This window comes from Natrix helvetica (genome assembly GCF_964273705.1).
Source record: "Natrix helvetica genome assembly, chromosome: Z".
In the NCBI taxonomy this organism is placed as follows: Eukaryota; Metazoa; Chordata; class Lepidosauria; order Squamata; family Natricidae; genus Natrix; species Natrix helvetica.
This window is the reverse complement of record NC_138554.1, coordinates 123,940,044-123,964,900: the sequence shown is the minus strand read 5'-3', so window position 1 is coordinate 123,964,900 and position 24,857 is coordinate 123,940,044. Positions and strand designations below refer to the sequence as shown.

Genomic DNA, 24,857 nt, shown 5'->3' with positions numbered 1-24,857 from the left:
ATGGTCTGCTAGAAGAAAACAGCCACTTGGTTTTTAAAAAACTTTTATTTTCTGAAACAAGATATAAAGGTGTTAATATAGTATCTCTCAAATGTTTGAAATAGTTCATAGAACTGAATTTATTATGTAGGGAGTTGCTTTTTAACATTTCAAATAAAATAGAGCATGTATAATAAAATTAATCTATTTCCTCTGGGTTTTTTTCCCCATAGAAAGTCTTGGACTCTGAAGAAAAAATATTGGTAATGTATCATAGAAACTGGGATGAATACAGTAAAGGGGCAGACTATATGGACTGTTTATACAGGTAAATGCATTTTGAACTTATTCTGGAGTTTGGAAATGTGATTACTCTTAATTGAGTTATGGTTTTGATCCAGTGGTGGCTTCCTATCGGTTCGGCCTGCCATGCCCCTGAACCAGTTCTCTTGTTTTTTGCTTCTGTGCATGCGCAGAACAATTTTTATTGCATTGCGCATGTGCGTGCAGTGCACATCAAGCACGCATACACAGAGCACCTACGAGTAAACTGGCAGTAGTGTCGGCCGGAACCCACCCGTGTTTTGATCCATTGTTTTGATGTTTGCTTTGAACATGCTTACTAAATTTTCATGGGGAAAATCTTGCAAGTGTACAGAGTGGAAGGTTTTGAGGCATGGCTAATCACATAATATCCAAAAGACAATTTATTGCATTCAGGCCACATGTTTTCCACTCCTGCTATTATATTGGTAAAACAAAATAGGACCCCAAATCTGTTGGAAACTCTCTTTTTTTGTCTGATATCTAGTGTGTGTTTGTTGGAAGGTGGAAAATGGAATAGGAATTTTAGAGAGATGTTTATCTCTACAGGAATTTTAGAGCACAGTTGTCTAAAATTGCAGTGATGTTTGTTTGTTACAGTGCTTTTAGAAGAATGATTGGTGTTTACTTCTAATAGATACCATGACCTTAGCTCAGTGTTTCTCAGTCTTGGCAACCTTAAGATAAGTAAGACCAATTCCCAGAATTCCCCAGTCAGCCAAGGTTGAAAAGCGCTGTCTTAAAGTTGCCAAGGTTGAAAGACACTGCCTTAACTTATTAAATTTTGAAGGGTCCTTGATGCTTTCTGAGCATGGTTTTTTTCTTGGTAGATGTTTCATTACACAAACTAGGTAACATGATCAGTGCCAATGTTGCCATCAGTTTGGGCAATGAAACATCTTCAAGAAAACAACCAAATTCAAAGAACACCAAGGGTCTTTTATTTGAACCCTGAGCTACGATTATTCTCCTTTATTGGTTAACAAATTGTACTTTTCAGTAGAAGATGTGTGTAACATCTTCACATGAAACTCCACAATCTTACACATTTTCTTAATGTTTTTTATTGTCTCTTTTCCTCCCTCTCTCATTCACACAAGATATTCTTATTATAGATTTTTTTATGCTCACGCCAGTCAAGAGGTTCAATACATTTATTCTCAGGCTTGTTCTTAGTCTAGAGAAATGAAAGGGGAAAAATGTTTTTCTAAATAGTTTGGAATTCCCACACCTTTGTCAAGCTTTCTTGTCAAGCTATCAAATCATAGTTACCTTGTGCATCCTTATAAAACTGTTACCTGCTCTATCCTTACTAATGCTTCAACATTTTTACCAGCCACTCCATAGAGCTGTTTTTTTAAAAAAACATTTTTTTTAATTTGGAGGAAATGTGAATCTTGGCACAGCTATCTTTAGGACTGATCCTCTCTCATGCTGATCCTTCCAGAAGTCTTATAGGAAGTTCTCTTAAAGGTTTTTAAAAAGAACTGCTCTTCTTCCAAGCAATCATGATCTTGATTCATGATCTCGTTCAGCTTTCAGCTCATGCTGCATCCTGAGTTGCAGGTTCCTCCTCCTGCTATACGGTTTCTAACCGCTAGTGGTTTGGCGGCCTGTGTCACTGTAGCTGGCACCAACCCAGGCCTACCACACCCCTGTACTGGTTCCCTGGGCGGCGCCATGTTGTTTTTCAATTTTAATTGCACTGTGCATCAAGCACGTGCGAAGCGCACACATGAGTGAACCCCCTCCTGATGTATACTTAGTGCACATTCAATACCAGCCAACCGCCAACTGTCTCCTCTAGTGCCTATCACTTCTGCCTTTTTATTTGTTTTCATTAAAAGACAGAGGTGTCTGCCTTAAACAGACAGGAAACTTCAAGATCTCTGCATGACAGTTTGCCCTAAAAAGTCTGTAAACTTGAAAACATTTTACATCATCCAGTAGTCCCCCTACCAGAAAATGTTCATTATGGGGGACAGTTTACCTGTGGGAAACCTTAATTGGAAATAAAACCACAGGCTGAAAGCTCTCTCTCTCTCTCCCTCTCTCTCTCTCTCTTTCTCCCTCCCTTCCTCGCTCCCTCTGTGTGTGTGTGTGTGTGTGTGTGTGTGTGTGTGTGTGTGTGTGTGTAGGCATACCAGGGGTTGTAACACAAATACATACCTATTTCCCTGGCTCAGCTGATAAGGAGAGCCTGTGGCTTAGTGGCTAATACAACTGCCTAATATGTAATACAGCCCTGGTTCGAATCCCAGTAAGGGTATGGCTAGCTGATGAGAGTTAAATAGCTTGAAATAGATCTATACTAGTCTCCCTTTATTTATTTATCAGCACAAATACAACATACATACATACATACATACATACATACATACATACATACATATATATGTGTGTCAACTGAATTCTCCAGGGTCAGCCAAAACCTGAGCACCAGTCAAGCGTGGAACATGGTAGAGATTCGTCACATTACATGCGTCCAAAAATGTTTTTAAAAACTGCTCTGCATTTAGTGTTATTTTCTCTTCCATAGAACAATTTTATAAAATATATTACGAGAATTTGTTTTTTCATAGATACCTCAATACGCAGTTTATTAAAAAGAACAAATTGACTGAAGCTGATCTTCAGTATGGTTATGGAGGTGTGGATATGAGTGAACCATTGATGGAGATTGGAGAAGTAAGTAATATGGAAAAGAATTTTGGAGAAGTAACTGTAAAGTACATATTTTCTGACTGCCTAATCATCCATTAAAATAATTTCTGCCTTTCAAAATCATGTAGCTTATTTTGTTCAGACCATAAAACAAAGCTTGCTTTTATTATTTTCCTGACTAAAATAAACATTTGCAGCTATTATTGGCTTTTAACTAGCTTTTGATTTACTCGTTGATAGAAATTGAAATTTATGTAGTTAGACGGAAAGGAGCAGATATGGGCTGCAAGGTTCTGACAAAAGAAATACCAAGTATAATTAATGGTTGTGATGTACTCACTACTTATTTATTTAAGGTAGCTTTAATTAGAAGTAGATAAGAACAGAGTTAGTTGAGACCTTTTCAGGACCCTATGTGACAAAAAGTTAATTTTTTCCACAGTATTTCTCAACCACAGCAACATTAAACTGCACTTCAACTCTCAGAATTCCCCACCTGTCATGGCATTCTGGGAGTTGAAGACCACACATATGATAAGGTTGAGAAACACTGCTTTAAAGCCTATTTTATATCTTTGCTTATATTGATAAAGTAAACAGTAAGATCTGTTTACCTACAGTATCTATATCACATTTCTGTCTATCACCAGCAAATAGTAAATAGTTCTCATCCTCCCCCCCCCGTCCCCCCCCCCAATGAAATAAAAAGTCAAATGGAATTAGTTGAAGATAGAGTCAGGAATAATTCATGGGTAAAAAGCAAAAGGTAGGATTCCATTGCAATCAGTTGGATTAAATTAAGATTAAATTACACTGATTTCTGAGAGCCCCAAACCAACTAAAGTTGTTGTATTTGTTGATAGCTGTTCATAGTATGTCAGACAGAGACAATAATGGATGTAAACCTGGCCTTTGAAATAGGGAGGGAATGATCAAATTGTTAAGGAGAGGCTCTCAGAAAAAAATCATTAGTCTTGGGAAAGTGGAAAGCGGAATATAAAATTTAAAAAATTACTCTGACTTGATTTTTGTTTGCCATAAGACGGGACATACAGAAATCCTAACAGGCTTTCAAGATCTTTTATTCTATTACAATAAGGAACATTTGTAGAGTCCCTGCCATACCTGCTTACTGATTCGTTTTTAATTTTTTGGTTGAAAGTAAAAGGGCTACTTAATTATTGTACAACATTAATAATCTTTTCCTTGAACTCTTTTTAAAATCCTGTATTTTAAACAAAATATTTACCTTATGCAGCAAATTTTCCTAAATTTATTTCCCAGAATTTGGGGTCATTCCAAAAGTTCCTCTTACTTGTGCTTAAAAGTTAGGTGTAATACCAATCTCCCCCGCCCCTGAAAGTATGAATGGTATTCATACAAAATACCACAAAATAGTATTTCAAAACCATGTAAAATATAGTATATTTCCTTTTATCAAGGAATTGAAACTCCTGTTTTACATATGTAACGTATAATCTATGGAAGTAATGTATATCAATAATGTAAGCATATCCATGTAAGCATTTTTGAATTCAGTACACGTACTGTAGTCCTTGACGTACGACCACAATTGAGCCAAAAATCTATGTTGCTAAGTGAGAAATTTGTTAATAGAAATAGCAATAGCACTTAGGCTTATATACCGCTTCACAGTGCTTTACAGCCTTCTCTAAGCAGTTATCAGAGTCAGCCTATTGCCCCAACTATCTGGGTCCTCATTTTACCCACTTCGGAAGGATGGAAGGCTAAGTCAAGCTTGAGCCTGGTGAGATTCGATCTGCCAAACTGCTGGCAGTTGGTGAACAGCAGAAATAGTCTGCAGTACTGCACTCTAGCCACTGAGCCACCACAGCTCAGAAGTGAGTCCCCATTTTATGCCTTTTCTTGCCACCTTTGTTAAGTGAATCACTGGTAGTTGTTAGCATTAGTAAAACGGTTGTTTAGTGAATCTGGCTTCCTCATTGACTTTGGTTGTCAGAAAGTCTCAAAAGATTATCCCATGGCTCCGGGACACTGCAACCATCATAAACGTGAACCAGTTATCAAGCAGCCGACTGGTAAACCATGTGACCATGGTGGTGCTGCAATGGTCATAAATGTGAAAAATGGCCATAAGTCACTTTTTTCAGTGCCGCTGTAACTTCAAATGGTCACTAGGCGAACTGTTGTAAGTCAAGCACCACTTATATCTGCTAAATTGTACTTAATTTGTTTAGGCATAACATATTTTATGCCAGGTTTTCCAAGAGGAGATAAATTGCTCCTCAATTCCAAAAATTGACTTATTCCTGCATATTAGATACAATTTGGTCAATGGAAAGTGATTTGTTAGAAAAAGAAAAACTGGTAGGGTCCAATAAAAACACAAGGAAACATCCCTCCATCAATTATTTTTCAAGTGACAGGAAGCTAATATGGTTTTTTATTTGGTAGATATTCAGTTGCTGGAAATTTCCTTCATAAGAGGAAGAATTGTTGCACTTTATTTAGCTATTTGGTATCCTTTCAGTGTATCCCTCTGCTTTTGAAGCATTTGAGCATTTAAAAAAAAGGAATGAATGAAATGGCAGTTCTATTATTGACTTTGTGGTGTTTTTTTTAATTGTACCCTGACAGCTAGCACTTGATATGTGGAAGAGATTAATGATTGAGCCCCTGCAGGCTGTCCTCATTCGAATGTTGCTTCGCGAAATTAAAAAGTGAGTGCTTTTTTTAAAAAAAACCAAAAATGTATTATGTAGAATAACTTATTTGAACGCATATTGTTACACTATGAAAATCGTATTTTATGCACACTGCATATGAGATACCAGACTGTTGGTATATTTAAAATGTAATATTCACAGCCACCTTTTCACTACAAGTATTTAGCAGCCTGCCTAAGTAAAGCCAGTGATTTCTGCTATAAAATCAAAAAATGTGTTCTAGTGAATGAAAGCTATGGGAGTGTTAGAACCATTCTCGCTCCACTAGTTATTGTTGGAATCTTGAGGTCCGCCTTTTTTGTAACTCTAGCATAGAACATTTAAATAATTCCATTACTAAATGGGTCTTGTGATTTTAAAATTATTTTAAATTGGGCATTACAGAGTATTGTATAAATGTTTTTTTAAAAAAAAGACTGACCCCAGATTAGATTCCTTTCTGAAATTCTGAATGTGTTACAGAACTGATCAGCAGTACAAGCTTCAGCTACTTCTGTCAGTCAGCTTTGTTTCAGGGTAAGGCTTTGAGTGTCAGCAATATAAAAACCTTACATATTCTATAGTTTATTAGCAATTTTATAGAAAAGTCAAGTCTAGGCCATCTGATAATTGATTTATTGTAGTTATATACCACTGAATTCAACAAAAATTACTCCTGCTGATTTATAACATGCTATGTTTGACTGTATGCTGTCATTAATTTGTAATATCTGTTGTAATATAGAGTTTGTTGATAAAACCCAATATTCTTAAGTTTTATTATTATTATTTTATTTTAGAATGTCAGTATGTTTATTTATGGCCTGGGTTACACCCAGTATTATGTATAACTCAATACTGTACAAAAGAGTAATGAGCCCAAGAATTCTTAGTATCAAATTTCAAGCAGATGTCAGGTTTTTTTAATGTCTACTTATTCAAATATGTATGCACACTTTTTGTGGAAAATAATTATTTTAGGTATTTTGAGGAAGGAGAGGTTATCTATCATCTTTCCTCTTCCTCTCTCTGTATCTGTCTGTCCATCCATCCACCTACCTTCCTACTTATCCATCTTCACCTGTCTCAAAAGGAGGTGTGGGTGTGTATGTTTGTGTGTGTATTCAAATATAATTTCAAATTGAAAGATCAATTTGAAATAATTGAAGTTGAATTTATTTAATAAGAAAAGGAGGTGTGTGTGTGTATGTTTGTGTGTGTATTCAAATATAATTTCAAATTGAAAGATCAATTTGAAATAATTGAAGTTGAATTTGTTTAATAAGAAAAGGATTATATATGTATTCTTCCTTTTATATAGGACACACACACACACACACACACACATATTCACATATATATTTACAGACATACATACAGTATATACATACATACAGTATATACATACATACATACATACGTGTGTGTGTGTGTATCCTGTATTTTTTGCTCCATAAGACATAACTGACCATATGATACATCTAGGTTTAGAGGACCACATATCAGGCGGAGCCTGAGAGGACCACAGATAGGTGTCCTCTCATGTGCCAGCTCTGCCTATTGACTCCTGCACTGCGGAAAAGAGACAGAAGAGGCAGGTAATGACAGACAGAAGAGGTGGGATTCAGCACTGTAAAAGGATCCTGCCACCGTGGCCTGGCTGCTATTCACCAGACATTTCCACTTACTTTTTTTGGGGGGGGGAATGCGTCCTATGAAAAATACGTGTGTGTGTGTGTAAAGGAGACTTCAACACAACTGCTTCTAAATCTTCAAAAATGTTGATTTGTAGAATATTCAGGTTCACAGCGAGTTCAGGACTTAATACTACAATAAATTATCAGAATTAGGTTACATAGCATTACAACTTAGGTGAGTTTAGATGATTTCATGTGGGGAAATGTCGTGTAGTATTAATATTTGGAGCCAAATATTCAATGGCACATTATTCAGCTTCAACTTCAGCATCACTGACTTGTGAAAGCCTGAAAGGAGATAGAAAGGAAGTAAAATTCGCCAGGGCTCCACAGTGTTAAACTTTGGATGGGTTGAATATGATCAATTCATGACTAGAGAACTATTTGCATACAAATATCAGTATATCAAAAGCTGGTGTTCAGTCACTGCTGTGATACATAGAATAAATGAGATAAGGAATAATTGTAGAAAGAGTAAATTTGCAGTAAGTTTTTGAGTAAGAAAAAATATTGAAGGCAAAAGGAGAAGGGGACAACAGAAGGTGAGATGGTTAGATGGTATCATTGATGCAGTAGGCATGAGTTTGGGTAAACTTCGGAGACAGCGGAGTACAGGGGGGGTGGGGGGTCTGACATGCTATGGTCCATGAAGAATCAGACATGACTTAGCAACCGAACAACAACAAAGAACAAAGAAAATAATTCATAAGAGTATGATTTTAAATTGGTGTTTGAATGGTCACTTTGAAATAATTGAAGTTGAATTAGCTGAAATAGTCTTGAAATGTATCTGCTAGCATGTTGGTGTGGAAGCCCAAAGAAAGTTCACATCTAGATCATAAATCCCTGACAAGTTTGTTTGTTTATTGCCCTTTGGGAATCAGCTGGGTTTTTTCCCCCCCTCGGACCTCTGAGTGTGAGAAAAAGTCAACGCATTATCTATTTATTATTACAATTTCATACCTTATTTTCACTCATATCTAGAACATGTCTGCTGAGATAGCAACCTTGATTCCCAATTTTAATCTGCTTGGTGTAAAGAACAATATAATTATAGTGTGAGATGTAGTTGTTAAATATCAAGGTTATTCTTTCCTTCCTGCCTATGCTTAACGGGGGAACATTTGGTGACTGAAATAGCTTTTCTGTTGAATCTTTATTTGTTGGCATGCCTCCTTGTTGCCTCAAATAGTAGTGGTTGTAACTATTTTAATTCCAACCTGGAGCCTACACTATTTGACACAAAGGTGAAAACTTGAAAAGTATTGATGGATCTTTCTCTACTTTCTTAAGAGTATTTTTTTCTTCTCCAAAAATCCTTTCAAATGGGGAAAACTCAGGATGTAAGCCAATATTATTGCCAAACATCCTCTATTCCAATTGTTTATTTAATAAGAAAATTATTCCTTATCCTTGGCTAAGAAGGGCTCCCAGAAGCTTTAGCTAAACTGTTACTGAACTGCAGATGAATTAAAGAAAAAAATAATTTTCCATTTTTACTACCTTTGCCAAAGGTATAAGTGAAACATGAGTTCATCTCCTGATTTTAGGTTTATCTGAGATTCTAAGGATTGCCTTGATTGATCACTTTTGACATAAATACTTGAAACAATTCTCCATTTTTGAACATGAACCACTTAGCACTATTTTGTAACTACTATAATATGTCGTGAAGAATTTGGGCGAGAGCCTCCATCCTCAAAATAAGTTCCAATTTTCTCAGGGTCTTTTATACAAACATAGTGATGTTTTTGAAATTTGTATTCCAGAGTGTAATATGCTTCAGTATTGAAAAGAAGCTGTTATCTCTGTGAACAACAGTTTTATCATTGTATAGTTAGAGTTTAGACCACTGTTTATCAATCTCAAGGTCTTTGAGATGTGATGTGCTGATGTAAAACTCCCAGAATTCCCCAGCCAGCAGGTTGGGAATTCAGGAAGTTGGTGTCTACACATTTCAAGGTTGATGAAGCTAGGAAAACTGGTTTAAATATCTATCTATCTATCATCTATCTATCTATCTATCTATCTAGTATGAATTCTGAGAATTTTATTTTTCCATCTTTCAGTGATCGTTGTGGAGAAGATCCAAATCAGAAAGTAATCCATGGGGTTATTAACTCCTTTGTTCATGTTGAACAGTATAAGAAAAAATTCCCTCTGAAGGTAAAAATAAGTTTTATTTCGGTCATGGGAAACAGTGACAAATATTTGTTCCATTTCTTGTCTTTTTTTGGGCTTGATCCAACTTTCTCAATTTAGTTTTATCAGGAAATTTTTGAGTGCCCTTTTCTGAATGAAACGGGGGAGTATTATAAACAAGAAGCTTCAAATTTAATGCAAGAATCAAACTGCTCACAGTATATGGAGAAGGTAAGATGATCATATGTATTCTTTCTTCTGTGTATTTTGGAACAAACTGTTTTCCAAGAATTTCAGAAGCAATTGTGAGGTCAGAGTCATCAGTGTCATGAGGGTTAATGGTTCAGGGGAGAAAAAAAAATCAAAATTCCGTTTTGCTAACATTCCCTCATCATGCATCTAAAATGCATTTTCAGCTGATTCATGTACATACAGATAGTCCTCACATAGTGATTACAATAGGGACCGGCAACTCCATTGCTTAAGACATGGTCATTAGGTGTGATGTTGCATGATGACAGGACTTTAGTCATTAAACAAATCACTATGGCTCATTGAGCATGGGTGACTGATTTGTGACTTCCTGCCAGTTTCCCCATTGACTTCATTGGAAACTGTCCGTGAAGGTCATAAACAAGAGAACGTGTAACCTGCAACTGTTGTAAATGTTTGCCTGTTGTCAAGCACCAAAACTGCAATCACATTTCTGCAAGGATGTTGCAATGACCAAAAATTCAAGGATCAGTCAATGTCTCATTTTTCAGTGCTGTTGTAACTTCGAACAGTTGCTGAATGAGTGGTCAGTAAGTGAGGATTATCTATATATCCAAAGTCACATGAAGGCTAAATCAGAGAAAGCATTTGTTCTTATTTCCAAAAGCATTACTTTTTTTAAATTGAGCTGTAGTCAGATTATATAATTACTCTATTTATGATGTGATCTGTAAGTTAGGCTCTGTCAGTGATGGCTAACCTTTTTGGGTGCAATGAGAGTGCCCCCCGCGCATGCACCTCGCCCTCATCCCCGTGCATTCATCCCCGTGGATGTGCCCTGCCTCCTGTGCATTCACACGTGCCCCCATGCATGTGCCCCCCTCCTCACCCAATTTTGGCTTCCAGGTTGGTGCAGGAGGCCTTCCAGGCACAAAATGGGGTGCAGAAGGCACACGCACAAACCCCAAAATGCAATGTGAGTGTCCCCCAGACATGCATCCTGTCCCCCGTACATGCGCGGCAGAGACCCGAAGACCAGCGGGAGGCGCACGGTGAAGCTGGGGTGAGATTATGGCTGGCATGCCCACAGAGAGGGCTCTGTTTGCCATCCATGACACGTATGTCATAGGTTTGCCATCACGGTTCTATGTCACAAATCAACACTCTAAATTAGCTAGAATAAGATGCTTAGAGAAATAAAAGACATCCACTTGCAAATAATATATACTTCATTGAGATCAATAGCAATATCACTTAGACTTACATACCACTTTGTACAGCCCTCTCTTAAGTGGTTTACAGAATCAGCATATTGCCCCCCAACAATCCTGGTCCTCATTTTAATGACCTTTGAAGGATCGAAGGCTGAGTCAATCTCGAATCGGTCAAGATCAAACTGCCGAACTGCTGACAGTCAAAAGAATTAGCCTGCAATACTGCATTCTAACCACTGCACCACCACGGCTCAATAGCTTTGAACCATTCTGTTGTCTTTTCAATAGACTTTTCTTTCCTTTTTCTTAGAAAGCTCACCTTTTGCACCTTTAAATTTATATAGTTTTAGGTAACCCTTTGATAGATTATTTGACTTGGTGCTGTGTCAAAACATTTTGTTTGATTGTTTACTTTTTAGTCTCTGGTACTGATTTATATTACTTTGTTTGTTTGTTTGTTTATTTATTTATTTATTTATTTATTTATTTATTTATTTATTCAGCCTCATTTTCCTCACAATATAATCACTTAGCAGGCTCTCCAACAATATCACTGCATCCCCAGGTCAGATGGCAAAGCTATGTCTTCAGGCTGCTCTGGAAAGCCAACTAGATTGTGGCCAGTCTCACCTCAGGTGGGGATGTTGTTCCAGTGGACAGGCATTGTGGCAGAAAATGTGTCTTTCTGAGTCCTACCAAGTGACATTCTATATCCGTGAAGGCAAACCTATGGCACACATGCCCAAAGTGGCACACAGAGCCATGTCGCCTGGCATGTGCTGCATTGCCCATTCTTCTTCTGGGTTTCTGGTGTGGTATGTGCATGCAACGATCAACTGGCCTTCATGCGCGCGGCCGTTCCGGAAACCGGAAGAGCTGGTCTTCCATTTTCCAGTGTGAGCATGCGTGCAGGCCAGCTGATCACCACGCATGCATATGCACCAGTAACAGGAAGACTAGCTGGCTGGCACGCATATGTGCCCCGGAAACCGGAAGTTCATTTTTTGGCGTGCAAATGCTCCATGGGCAGCTCCTCTTCCGGGTTGCGTCCCAGATGAGCATGTGCGCACACTCCCTTTTTGGCACTCGGTGTCAAAAAGGTTCGCTATCACTGTTCTATATGGAGAACAGTGATGCACAACTCGTGGAGCAGTTGGTGCACAAATAACTGCCCACATCATACCGTATATCAGATAAAGCTTCTGGATACTTGGCAAAGGCAGCCCATGTGTTACAGTAATCTACACAGGTGGTGAACAGGACTTGCTCTATGCTGCTTGTAATTATCCTGATGCATGTTTATTTACTGATATTTTGTAACTTATTTACTTTCAATTGTGTATATTTTATATAAAACAGTAAGCAAGATGTAAATGTTCAGAATGATGCCATTGGTTTGAAGCATTAATTAAAAATAGAACAGAATTATAGTTGATGCTAGCCAGTATAACTAATATCAGTATGAGATTTTGGATCATCCTGCTTTGCTTCCTTTTTTGTTAAACAAGAAAATGAAGCCAGCAGCCAACAAGTCTCTAAAAAGACCTTCACAGGAGACAGTCCTGATAAACATTTTGAGATTGAAATCTTAGGAATATTTGTTTGCAAAAGTTCCATTATAGCATTACAATCTTAACAGTTTTGCTTGTTCTTTCTTAAATTCTTGGAAGTCTCTTACTTGGCACCCCAGGTCATCCTAACCCATTCTTCCAGGTTTTTTCTAAAATGTTTTTCCTTCATAATAACATCACAAAAAATGTGATTAGGCATTTTTAGATGTAGTTTGAAAAATGAACTTTTTATATTTGCCTTGCTGTTGAATTGGCCCTGTTAACTTGAAAATATATACCGTGTTTCCCCGAAAATAAGACAGGGTCTTGTTTTCTTTTTACTCACAAAATATGGCTTGGGCCTTATTATGAGAAGAGGGTTTATTGTTTTGGGGTTGCTGGGCAGCTGCTCTCTTGCAAGTGGGCTCCCAAAGAGCTGGGCACAGCCTCAAGGGCGAATGGCTGTGTTGCACTGTCGCAGCAGCACAACACAACAGTCATGAAGTGACTATGCCCACTAGCAGCCACCCGGCAAACCCCCTTTCCAGCCAAGCACAGCGCCACTCACTGACCTAGGGGTACCGCCAAGCCGCGTGAGTGCCTGTTCGCTGCCGCCTGGCTCCCGCGGCTTGACGCCTTCGAAATGCCAGTGAATGGCGCTCTGCACGGCTGGAGAGGGTTGCGTGATCAGCTGTTCCGCTCTCGCTCACACACCTCCCAGCCTCATGATGCCCTGGCTCAGCTCTCCCCGCAGAGCCAGGGCACCTCCGCCGCATGGCTTTTTCAGCGGCTTCCAAACCAAGTCTTCCGGCAGTGGCCGCTCTGGGCGTATGCTCTATGGTTGTACGCTCTGCCGGCAGCTGGCCCACAACCATAGAGTGTACGCCCAGAGCAGCTACTGCCGGAAGACTTCGTTTGGAAGCCGCCGAAAAAGCCACGCGGCGCAGGTGCCCTGGCTCTGCGGGGAGAGCTGGGCCAGGGTAACATGAGGCTGGGAAGCACGTGAGCGAGGGCGCAACAGCTGCTCACACAACTCCCCTCTCCAGCCGTGCAGAGCGCCATTCACTGGCACTTCGAAGGCGCCAAGCCGCGGGAGCCGGGCGGCAGCAAACAGGCGCTCGCGCAGCTTGGCGATACCCCTAGGTCAGTGAATGGCATTGTACCCGGCTGGAAAGAGGGTTTGCCGGGTGGCTGCTCATGAGCGTGGTCGCTTCATGGTTATTGTGTTGCATTGCTGCAACAGCGTAACACAGCCATTCGCCCTTGAGGCTGTGCCCAGCTCTTTGGGAGCCCGCTTGCAAGAGAGCAGCCACCCGGCAACCCCCCTCTTCAGCTGGGCACAGCGCTGCTTACCGACCTAGCGGTATCCCGAAGCACCAAGCAACGCAATCACCTTTGCCTCCCCCCCCCAGTTCCCACGGCTTGGCACCTTCGGGATACCGCTAGGTTGGTGAGCAGCGCTCTGCTTGGCCGGAGGTGGAGGGTCGTCCAGGGGGCTTATTTGCGGGGAAGGGCTTATATTTTTGCCCACCAGAAAAATGTGGCATGGCCTTATTATTAGGATATGTCGTATTTTCGGGGAAACACGGTACTCTCTTTTACTTTTAGGCTCTTACTATTTAATTGTGTTCTTAATGTGGAAAATTACTTTTAGGTTTTATGTAGGCTAAAAGATGAAGAAGTAAGATGTCGAAAGTATCTACACCCCAGTTCCTACGGCAAAGTAATTAATGAATGCCAACAGCGAATGGTAGCAGACCACTTACAATTTCTTCATGCAGAATGTCATAACATCATCAGACAAGAGAAGAGAAATGGTAAAAAGTGTCCTGTGAGATAAAAGTTTGAACACCTATTAAAAGCAATACATGTGTTCAAAAGTACTTTTCCTTCTAACCAAAGTGAATCAGATGTAAGAAAGATGGCCATTAGTCTGTAGGCTACAACACAGAATAAGCGTGGATTAGGGTCAAGAGTTTCATAGGAGGTGTATAGATATCTCTATTCCTTTTATTAAACCTGTTTTAAAGCTAATCTATGATTCAACCTTCTATCATATCCAATGCTAAATAGCATAGCAATAGCATTTAGACTTACATACTGCTCTATTGTGCTCTATAGCACTCTTTGAGAGTTTTGCAAAGTCAGCCTATTGTCCCCAGCAATCTGGGTCCTCATTTTAACCACCTCGGAAGGATGGACGGTTGAATCAGTCAATCACGCCAGTCAGGATCGAACTCCTGGCTATGGGCAAAGTTAGTTTGCAATAGTTGTAACCACTGCATCACCAGGGCTTCTAGTCTGTTTACCCAATGGCATCGGTCAACAACAGCCCATACAAGGTGATTTTATAAAGCAGGGTTCCTGATTTGAAGTAGAGTGCAAAGGTCAACATACATCTTCACTCTCTTTCCTTTTAATGTCTTAGGAAGGAATGATGGTTTCCGAAGACATCATGCTGTTTATATTATATATTAGCATTTGAGAATATTGGTTTTTTTGGGGGAAAAAGTCTCTATCCTGAAAATCAAGTTCTTTCTTTACACAGATATGGCAAACATGTACACACTGCTTCATGCTGTGCCAAGTGGCTTACCTCATATGATTCAGGAACTACAAAACCATATCCATGATGAGGGCCTTAGGGCAACTAGCAATCTTTCTCAGGAAAATGTAAGTTTTTCTTCTTCAGCAGAAGAAAATGATTTGATACCTCAAAATATAAAGACGTTGCTAGTGACTGTCCGTTTGCTTGTTTGCTTTATCTTAAGTTTTTATAGTTTGGTAAACAGATAGACCATATTGCTAATTTCATTACAGACAAAAAAAAGGAGAGCGAATTAGCATTTCATTGGCCTTGAATGATTTACAGTGGGTTTGAGTAAGTACAGCAAGTCCTCGACTTACAACCATTCATTTAATGACCATTCAAAATTACAACACTGAAAAACCATTTTTCACACTTGCAATAATTCTAGCATTCCCCCATGGTCATGTGATCAAGATTCAGAGGCTTGGCAACTGACTCATATTATGACAGTTGCAATGTCCCAGGATCATGTGATCACCTTTTGAGACCTCCTGACAAGCAAAGTCAATGGGGAAGTCAATTCACTTAACAACTGTGTTACTAAGTTAACAACTGCAGCGATTCACTTAATGACAAACTGGCAAGACAGATTGTAAAATGGGACAAAACTCACTTAACTAACGTCTCACTTTGCAGCATTAATTTTTGGCTCAATTGTGGGCGTAATCGAGGACTGCCTGTGTTTTAGCTCACGCATTCAACCTTGGCTGAGGTTAAAAATGGACCTAGTATTTGAACAAAAGACAACAAAGAAATCCCACGTCTGTAAGCAAGACTGAGGCAGTAACAGTAAATTATTTCTCTTTTGTGGTCACAAAAATAGCACAAACACATGTATTTAAACATCAGTGAAGTTCAACCTAAGGGGATCTTTAACCCTGGGTATTTAACAAAAGTCCTCTCATACTAGTTTGAAATGCATTAAGCTTTCCATTTTATAGAAGAAAACATGTATAGCTCAGGGTGGAACTATGGAGTCTTTGATGCCCTCTGAATTTGGTTGTTTGCCTGCGGACATTTCATTACCCAACTAGATAACATCACCAGTGTTAGTGAGAGTGTGGCTTTCTTCTTGGTGGTTCCTTGATTAGGGTTTTCTGTTTTCAAGCTTCTGCATGTGTAATGGAATGTGTGGATGATCTTGGGAACACCTAGGAAACAATGAGAAAAGAGCCCCTAATGAATTAACAGTCAGAAGAAGAAATGTAAGAAGAATTTGCCCTAATTGTTCAAATGGTTAAAATGTATACCTTTAGGCTTGCAAAATTCTGCTAAGGTAACTTTATAATAAAGTAGAATTAGCTCATCTAGTGGGGTTTTCTGTCCCACTTAATCGAAACAGCTTATATCACAATACCTTAATCAACAAGCTACCAAAGTGAAAGCCATATTCCCACCAACATAGGCAGGGCAAGCGACTATAGAAAAACAGGGAGCAAGCCCCTCACTCGCCCATCCTGATGACATTATCTAGTTGGGTAATGAAACAGCTGAAAGCAAACAACTTCAGACAGCATCAAGTACTCCATATTCCAACATCAATCACCCTGACCTAAATCTGTAGCCCATCACATTTGGAAGGTTGCTTATAAATATAATATACAAAGATATGTCAGCACTATAAACCAAAGTACCAAGCATAGGTAAATACAGTCACGGCCCTGCCTGAGATTATATGCCTCCCAATTATCTTTGCTAAACCTGAATTCTGGCAATCACGAAGATTCTTAAATAATAATATATACAGTACTATTCATATATCTGCCAACACAAGAAAATACAGATTTTGAATTGCGCTGTCAGTTTGTTTTTTTTCCATGAAGAACTAGCAACCCATTTATCAAATTTGGGCAGTGTTTCTTAGCAGTAATAACCATCACACTTCCCTTTAGATGAATTGCATTTTAACTTGGGAGGTTCAATGAACTGGGAATTGAGGGAATTGACTTGCAAAACATCGTGCAATGTACATTGTGAAATAAAATTCAAAAACCCAAGTTATAGCATTGTAAAACAATGATAGCAAATATATCCTTATATTATTATTATTTTGGGGTTTTTTTTTTACAGACTCATACTTTTTACAGGATATGAGTTTAAGCTGTGTTCTTAATTTTCTTCCTACCAAAATTATTTTGCCAAGAATTGTTGCAGAACTGGCTGTTTTTTTATTATTCTGTCTGATTTTGTCTTCAGATGCCCACTCAGTTTGTAGAATCAGTGTTGGAAGTACACAGTAAATTTGTTCAGCTCATAAATACTGTTTTGAATGGCGACCAGCGTTTTATGAGTGCCCTTGATAAGGTGAGCCCAATGAAAATACTACACAGACCATGTAGTGATGAACATAGGGTTCACTCTAGAAGTCAACAAATTTAGAGCGAATGCATGGAAATTAATGCTATTTGGAAGCCAAGCAGGGTTGCCCGGGTAAAAATTGGACAGGAAAACCATATGGAATGCCATCGTGGTTGGCAAGGCTAAGATGTGGTTTAAAAGAAAAATCAGAAGGAGCAGCGTCAAACCCTTTTCACATTGTTGCGAAGAAAAATATTTGGGTAGCTTCACTGAGCCCTCAGCTTAAGATGAAACAGACCTTACCCTTTTTTATTATTCATACCAAATCCCTTTCCTTTGAGTGAGTCTTTTAAAAGATGCCTCAAAACAGTCCTTAATTTGCAGGCTAACCTAAGTATTTTGCAAAACTTGGGAAAGCATTAAAAAATAGAAAAGCAAAGAAACTGAGATAGATTTTTTTTGAGGAAAAAAAGAAGTGTACTTAATTCCATTTTATTTCCCCTCCCTTGCAAAACCTCATAGTTTCATACCTCTCCATACTTTGCAGCTATTGGATTCTGAAACATAAAAGATTCTTCGGATGGATATGCTTGCTGCACCTCTCAATGTTTGAGTTAAGTTAGCCCTTACAGAGTAGAAGAAGATTGTCACCACACTCTGTCCCTCACTCTTTTATCCAAATTGGTATTTTCCTGGAACTGCATGAGTGTCCTGCAGGTGGCGAAAAGTTGTGCTTTCTTTAAGAAGGAGCAGACATGTATCACTGAACCACTCTTTTGGCTTTGGATCCCACAAGCTCCTGTCTTCTTTGTTCTTTTCACAGGACTCTTTTCTGGGGGAATCTCTTCAATTCCATCCAGTCACAATGTTTGTCTGACTTCCCTTCCCTCTTAACTCATTCTCTCTTTCTTCATATACTTGTTTTGCAGTTCAAATCCTTTTCATTTGTTCTATCACTTTGTTTTTATGCCCCAGTCTGACTCTCTTTATTTTACCAAATAGATTTCCTGACCCGTTATCCCTGCATTCAGTTTCATTTTATGTTTTCTCTGATGTTCCCCACCGCCACCTCAGGATTAGAGTGTGGGAAGAATTAAGTTGCCATTCTCCCCCTCCACTCCTCCTCGTTTTTTAGGGGGTTGACAATCTGTTTTTCCTTATAAGCATATACTGCCCTATACAACAATATTTTTCAAAGCTAGAAATTTTAAGATATACGGATACAGAATCTGAAAAATTCTGGGAGTTGAAATCCACACACCTTAAAGTGTGGAAAAAAAAACACCATTGCTCTGCTATCTCTTAAAATTTCTCCATCCTGTCCCCTGTTTTTAGTGTCCATTAGAAGAAAATGTAACCTACGAAATTTGTTTTGTAATCCCAATTGTGTGATTTCTTTTTTAAGCCAAAGAATATATGGATGTACTTTTTAACATGTGCTTTCAAGAGGAAGAGCAAGGCTTAGAAACAGTTGAATACTTGCATAAGAATGTATTTGCTTTGGCCTATTTTTACCTCCATTTAATCACACACTACAAAAGAAGATAAAACCTACTCCAAGCGCATGAACAGCTTGGCTGCCTTAGTTAAAATCACTAAGGTCCTCTGAAAATGGGTTGACAGGTTTTAGCAATCTTGGAAGCTGCACCCCCATGTAGGAAACCACAAATGTTAAACTTTCCAGCCCATAAGGAAACAATTAGGCAATAACTGGTCACAAGATGAAAATGAAGTCACTTATTTGTAGATATCACTCTGGTTAACAGATGCATCTTGACTAATGAACCATATGTAAAGCTCCAAGGGATAAGGAAATTCCAAACAGCTTCATCAGCCAACCAAAGGGTGGCCTATAAAAGAAACAGATATCATTAAAGACATCTGATTTCTGTAACTTCGTTTAATTTAGTAATGCTAAGAAGAGGTACATAGTTGCATCTCTCAAGGAGCAGGAAGAATAGACTACCCCTGAGTTCTTAGGCATAATATTATTATTTTAGAAAATATTTCCCCTTTCCTCCCCCCCAATTCTAATGATGTCTTTACTAAATTGGGTTTGGAAAACATCTCCCAAGTTGAATCAGCCAAGATGGTTCTTTGCATAAACCAATCATCAGTGTAGAAAAGGGAGATTAACATATTTAAATTAAGGGAGATGAACATATTTCTGAGTTAAACAATTATTGGGAGGAAAGGGGCAGCATTGGTTGCTGGGACAAATTGTCCATTAAATAGTAGTTTTCTCTAGAGCAGAAGTAGTAACTAGTTTTTTATTTTTGATTTAATAAGACACCATTATTCTTGATTCAAATTTTTAATTGACAAAATTATACATATACATATATTTCTCCCCCTATTTTTATTAAATATACTCTTAAGGTTGACAAATTCCTCTTGGTTTTGCCACATTTATTTGCAGAACTCTACTCCAATTTGCCCTTCTTATATTAATTTTCAGATCAATATGCTTTATTATATCATGCAATCTGTGTAACAATTGTGTAGAACATTTGGCTTCATAGCTAGTAATGCAACAACATCTGCACACAAATATACATGTATCCCTGTACCAAACCAATGAAACCTCTATTGCCATTGCATTTGTCCATAAAATATTAAATTCAGGGGACATTCTGTATCCTTGTCCTATTGTATGCACTGATGTAATTAAAGCCCATAATCCAGCCTACTGTTTATCTTACTAATTTTTTTGTAAATAATGCAGCACATGATATTTACAAGTCAGTTTCAGTTTCCATGTGCAGTCTTAAAATTTAATAAGCAGTTAATACATTGGTGTCCATGTCATCACTGTAGATTATACAATGGGGATTTGGGGAAGAGAATAGTCTGAGATGTAGTGATCGATTCAGAGTCATTAAGAGAAATTCCATGATATCAACTTAAATATGAATTTCTCTATTCATAATACAGCTTCCCTAATCACAGGATAACCCAAGTTCTCCCATGTCAGCAATCGGTTGGGAATTTATTCTCAGAGGTATTGTTTACATATGTGTGGTCAGTGCTGTGACGTTTGCATACCTTATGAAAGTTATTTTTCTTGCGCTCCTAATTAGGCTTTAACATCGGTAGTGAACTATAGGGAACCAAAGTCTATCTGCAAAGCTCCTGAGCTGGTAAGTGTCAAATACTAGTTTTATGTACTTAAATGTAAGTGTAGAATACCAGATAATAATTTTGAAGTGTTTTTTTTTTGCAAGGAAACAAATAATGAAAACTTCCAAAATGGTGGCCAGAATTGTTATGGACGTAGCTTGGTTTGTCTGGATGACAGTTGTATTGCAGGAATTGCACTGCAATACCAGATGTCTTTGGGGTGCAGATCAAATTCTGGTTGTCACTTTGAAGTCCTACAAACTTAGGACTCAGGTATCTTCACAATTATCTGCTTCCAACAGTATCTGCTCATCCAACAAGGTCTGAAATGAAAGATCTAATGTCTCCACAAGGGATCATCAGGTCTTTTCCATTGCTATCCCATTTCTATGGGAAAACATCCCTTTTGAGTTCAGGTCAACACTGGTCCTGTGGGAATTAGTAAAGCCATTAAAACTTGGTTTTTCTAGGAAATATTATGGTCTGTTCTCAATCCATAGAGCCTGTTTGCAAATGAAATGGCATTAAGTTTGAAGAACTAATATATAAATAAATGTAATTTCCTTTAACTTCGATAAATCTCTTCAGTGTGCTGCATCTGATTGCTTCACTTAAGTTGCTTACCATTAGTTAGTTATCATTATAATGATTTCCTTTTGCCTTAATGACTATTCTTTTTGTTCCTTAACTTGAGTTGGCCAAATATTGTGACAATTTGCTAAAAAAATCAGCAAAAGGCATGACAGAAAACGAAGTGGAAGACAAACTAACAAGCTTCATTACAGTTTTCAAATACATTGATGACAAAGATGTTTTTCAAAAGGTAAATAATCATACAGAAAATCACTATGCTTTTACTTTTCCCTTTGGCGAATACTTACGTTATGCAAGGAAATCTGAACTCCTGTTTTTTTTAACTGTAGTTCTATGCCAGAATGTTGGCAAAAAGGCTTATACATGGTTTATCGATGTCCATGGATTCAGAAGAAGCTATGATTAACAAATTGAAGGTAAACAGTAGTTTATCAGTACAATAAACCCAACTCTTCTTTGTGCTTAAATTTATTCATGTTATAAACAGTTACTAACCTGATTGCAAGTCAATTTTTAACAATATGGCGAACTTTTTTTCAGGCTGCTAATATAATTATATCTAATACAATTAATAGATTCTAGTTGTCTTCCAGCTAGAAAATTGCACTGAGAATTAACTTGCTGAAAATTGCATATTAAGAAAAGAACCTGCAGGTGGTGCTAAGATTATACAAGTTAGAAAAATAGCAATTCCTGATTTAAAGTTGTGTGCAAAAAAAACTTCAATTAACTGGGAGATGTTCTTCACAGAACTTTTATTATGTGCAGTACACAGATCTCACCAGAATCTCCTGTAAATTGGTTCTACTTAATTCGGAATAGATGGGAATTGCTCTTCATAATTTTTTTGTTTGTTTGCAATATGCACTTGTTTACTTGTTTACACTACTTATAGAACAATAAGAAAAGGTTTGAAACTGTTCCTAGCATGAGAACAAAGACGTTGCTGTAGAATAACAGACACTATCCAGCTTAGTACTGGTTGTAGTTGGTATCTAGTCATGAATACTGGCTGAATACAGGTAGCCCTTGAAGTTATGACAGCCCACCCCTAAATTATTTATGACGCCATTCTGACAATTGCCCCTGTAGTCACTTCACTGGATGTCAGACTTTTGGCAATGGGCCACATTTATGACTGTTTTTGGCGAAAATGGCCCACAGCAAACAATGGGCTTACAACTAGAGGTTGCTTCCCGACCACCACAAAAAAGGTTATATAATGAGTAGGCTCCATTATGGTCATAAACCAAGGATTACCTGTAGTAGCATTTCTTTTTTAAATTATTCAATATCAATATGATGTACAGCAGTGCTTCTTAAACTTGTTGCTTTCAGGTTGCCTTCTGACTTTTAAAAATAAGAGCTATGGTTAGATTTATTGCTCTTAAAGGTAAAAAATTGACATGCTTGTAGAATATTTACTGAATCACATTTAACACCATACTATATTTCTCTAAGGTCCTCATTCTCCATAAAACAGAAGTAGCTTCTTTCAAAAGCATTTGTCTTTTAACACATATGCTTTTTTGAGTAAATACCTCTAGCAAATATGTTGGTTATGGTGTTATAGGTTATTTGTTCACTTAATCCTTATACCTTTTTCAGTGTAAGGATTAAGTCAAACTACAAATTTGGCATGTGTGTGTTCTTTTGTTTTACAGCAAGCCTGTGGTTATGAGTTCACTAGCAAACTCCATCGAATGTACACAGACATGAGTGTTAGTGCCGATCTTAACAACAAATTCAACAACTTCATAAAAAATCAAGACACCGTCGTAGATTTGGGAATTAGTTTTCAGATATATGTTCTTCAGGTATTTGAAAAGGAAATGTATCCATTTGTGTTTTCATTTGTATGTGTCCACATTTAGTGTGTAATGTTGATGGCACAAGAGCAAGTATAAGAGGTACTTCTGCTGCTTCTGGCTTTCAGATACTATAGTGAGTATAGAGAATGCTATAGAAGGATGGAGAGAAGGTTCACTGGCAAGGCAGTGATCAGTAAACAGGACTTGAGCCCAGATCGAGAAAATAGTTTATGAAGACACCTTAGATCAGTGGTTCTCAACCTTCCCAATGCAACGACCCTTTAATACAGTTCCTCATGTTGTGGTAACCCCCAACCATAAAATTGGTGTCTCGGTTCCTAAGACCATGGAAAATATGTGTTTTCCAATGGTCTTAGGCGATCCCTGTAAGGGTCGTTCGACTCCCAAAGGGGTCCGACCCACAGGTTGAGAACTACTGCCTTAGAAAGTTCCCCCACACCTTAATTCTCATGACAATAAAAAGAGGAGGAGGGGAAGCACGTTCATAGAAATAGTTCTCAATTAATGAACATTCATTGAGTGCTTGTTTGAAGTCATGATGGCACTGAAAAAAAGTGATGACTGGGCCTTGCACTGGTGACTGTCACAGTATCCCCAAAACCATGGGATCAGAATTAGGAGGATTGACAACCAGCATATATTTACAACAGTTGCAGTGTCCTTATGTCAGGTGATTTTTCAGTATGGGACTTCCCAACCTGAATCCAGTAAGCAAAATCAATGGGAAAAGCTGGATTCACTTTAACGATGGTGATTAACTTAACAACCATGGAAAAAGCATAAAGCATAAATCAGGTGTGACCATGTTCAAAATTGCAGCATTGCTTAGCAATGGAAATTCAAATCCCAATTGTCCTATGTGGTGAGCTAGCTGTGCTTGCAAGATTTCTGTGCCTCTATTGTTCTAATAACAGCAGTTTTAGGTCTGCATAATATCTGTTTCTTAGTCTGGTCTACCTTTTAGGGTAGCTTGCTTTCAACTTCAACTTTTCATGGCCACTAAACAAAATAAATCTTCTTAGAGATATATTTTTCCTTTTCAGTCTTCAGTTTATTTTTTTTCTAAGGCATTTTGTCAGCATCTATAAACATTAATTGATAACTTTTGTATGGGCCTCATTTTGATTAGATTAAATTTTGATTCCTGGGTTAACATACAAGGCAGAGCAAGCATTCATTGAATGTAAATCCTAAATATTTTGTAAAGAAATCCAAATTTCTTCCTATAGATTTTTAAAAAATATTTTATACAACATCCCCATTAACACAGAACATTTTTCACAGAAGTGTTAATGCAGTAGCATCTCTACAGATGAGCCAGAGGCAAGTCTGCAAGAATATGATGGGATGCTGCAAAAATAAGTCTTCACAGACACCAGCATCCCAAAATCTCTTGAAACATGTTTATGACATGCTTGGAAGGAACCAGGAGTAGTGCTTGGTTTTCATATTGTCCATGATTGCTTTTATCAAGACGGGAAGCTCTGTTAAATGCTTTATATTTGTGACTGGTTGAACAACCTGGTGAGAAAAGTAAAGTAATAAAATCAAAATCTTTTAGCGGCTAGTAGGAAAGTGAACATAATTTTCAGTGTTCAGGAATAGTGTGATAATTCCCTGAACACATTTTACTTTGCCAGGAAAAGGCGCTGAAGAGCCTGTGCCTTTTCTGCTATTTTAATTATTATCTACTAAAGTCTGCTTTTTCTTTTAAAGTCAGTTTGCCTTTTTGCAGCATTTTGCTTGGTTTCCAGTATTACTGATATAGATATGTTCAAGAATTCATAAGAAATCATGGTCAACCAAGGAGATTTTCCTTTATTTAGCTTTCCATGGATTTCTATGCTTTATAATTCCAAATAGGATTATTCACAGCTCTAGTTCTCTTATTATAATTGGATTTTTATTTGCTTTTTAAAAAAAAAGGATGATAGCTGCTTTATGTGCTTTTTT

General features: G+C 38.0%; 1 protein-coding gene across 4 annotated transcripts in view; it reads left to right on the top strand.

Moving 5' to 3' along the window:
- The window catches only part of CUL2 (cullin 2), a 51,509-nt gene that overhangs the window by 6,562 nt on the left and 20,090 nt on the right, over positions 1-24,857 (top strand). For all 4 annotated transcript variants that reach the window (XR_014173625.1, XM_081933514.1, XM_081933513.1 and 1 more), the window contains exons 4-15: positions 213-307; positions 2,886-2,991; positions 5,587-5,669; positions 9,421-9,517; positions 9,614-9,724; positions 14,125-14,287; positions 15,019-15,143; positions 17,257-17,364; positions 20,439-20,498; positions 21,173-21,301; positions 21,402-21,488; positions 22,737-22,889. Coding sequence is in view for 3 of the 4 variants with exons in the window: in XM_081933514.1 (XP_081789640.1) it covers positions 213-307; positions 2,886-2,991; positions 5,587-5,669; positions 9,421-9,517; positions 9,614-9,724; positions 14,125-14,287; positions 15,019-15,143; positions 17,257-17,364; positions 20,439-20,498; positions 21,173-21,301; positions 21,402-21,488; positions 22,737-22,889 (1,317 nt within the window). In the remaining variant the exon portion in view is untranslated. The remainder of the gene's footprint in view (positions 1-212; positions 308-2,885; positions 2,992-5,586; positions 5,670-9,420; positions 9,518-9,613; positions 9,725-14,124; positions 14,288-15,018; positions 15,144-17,256; positions 17,365-20,438; positions 20,499-21,172; positions 21,302-21,401; positions 21,489-22,736; positions 22,890-24,857) is intronic.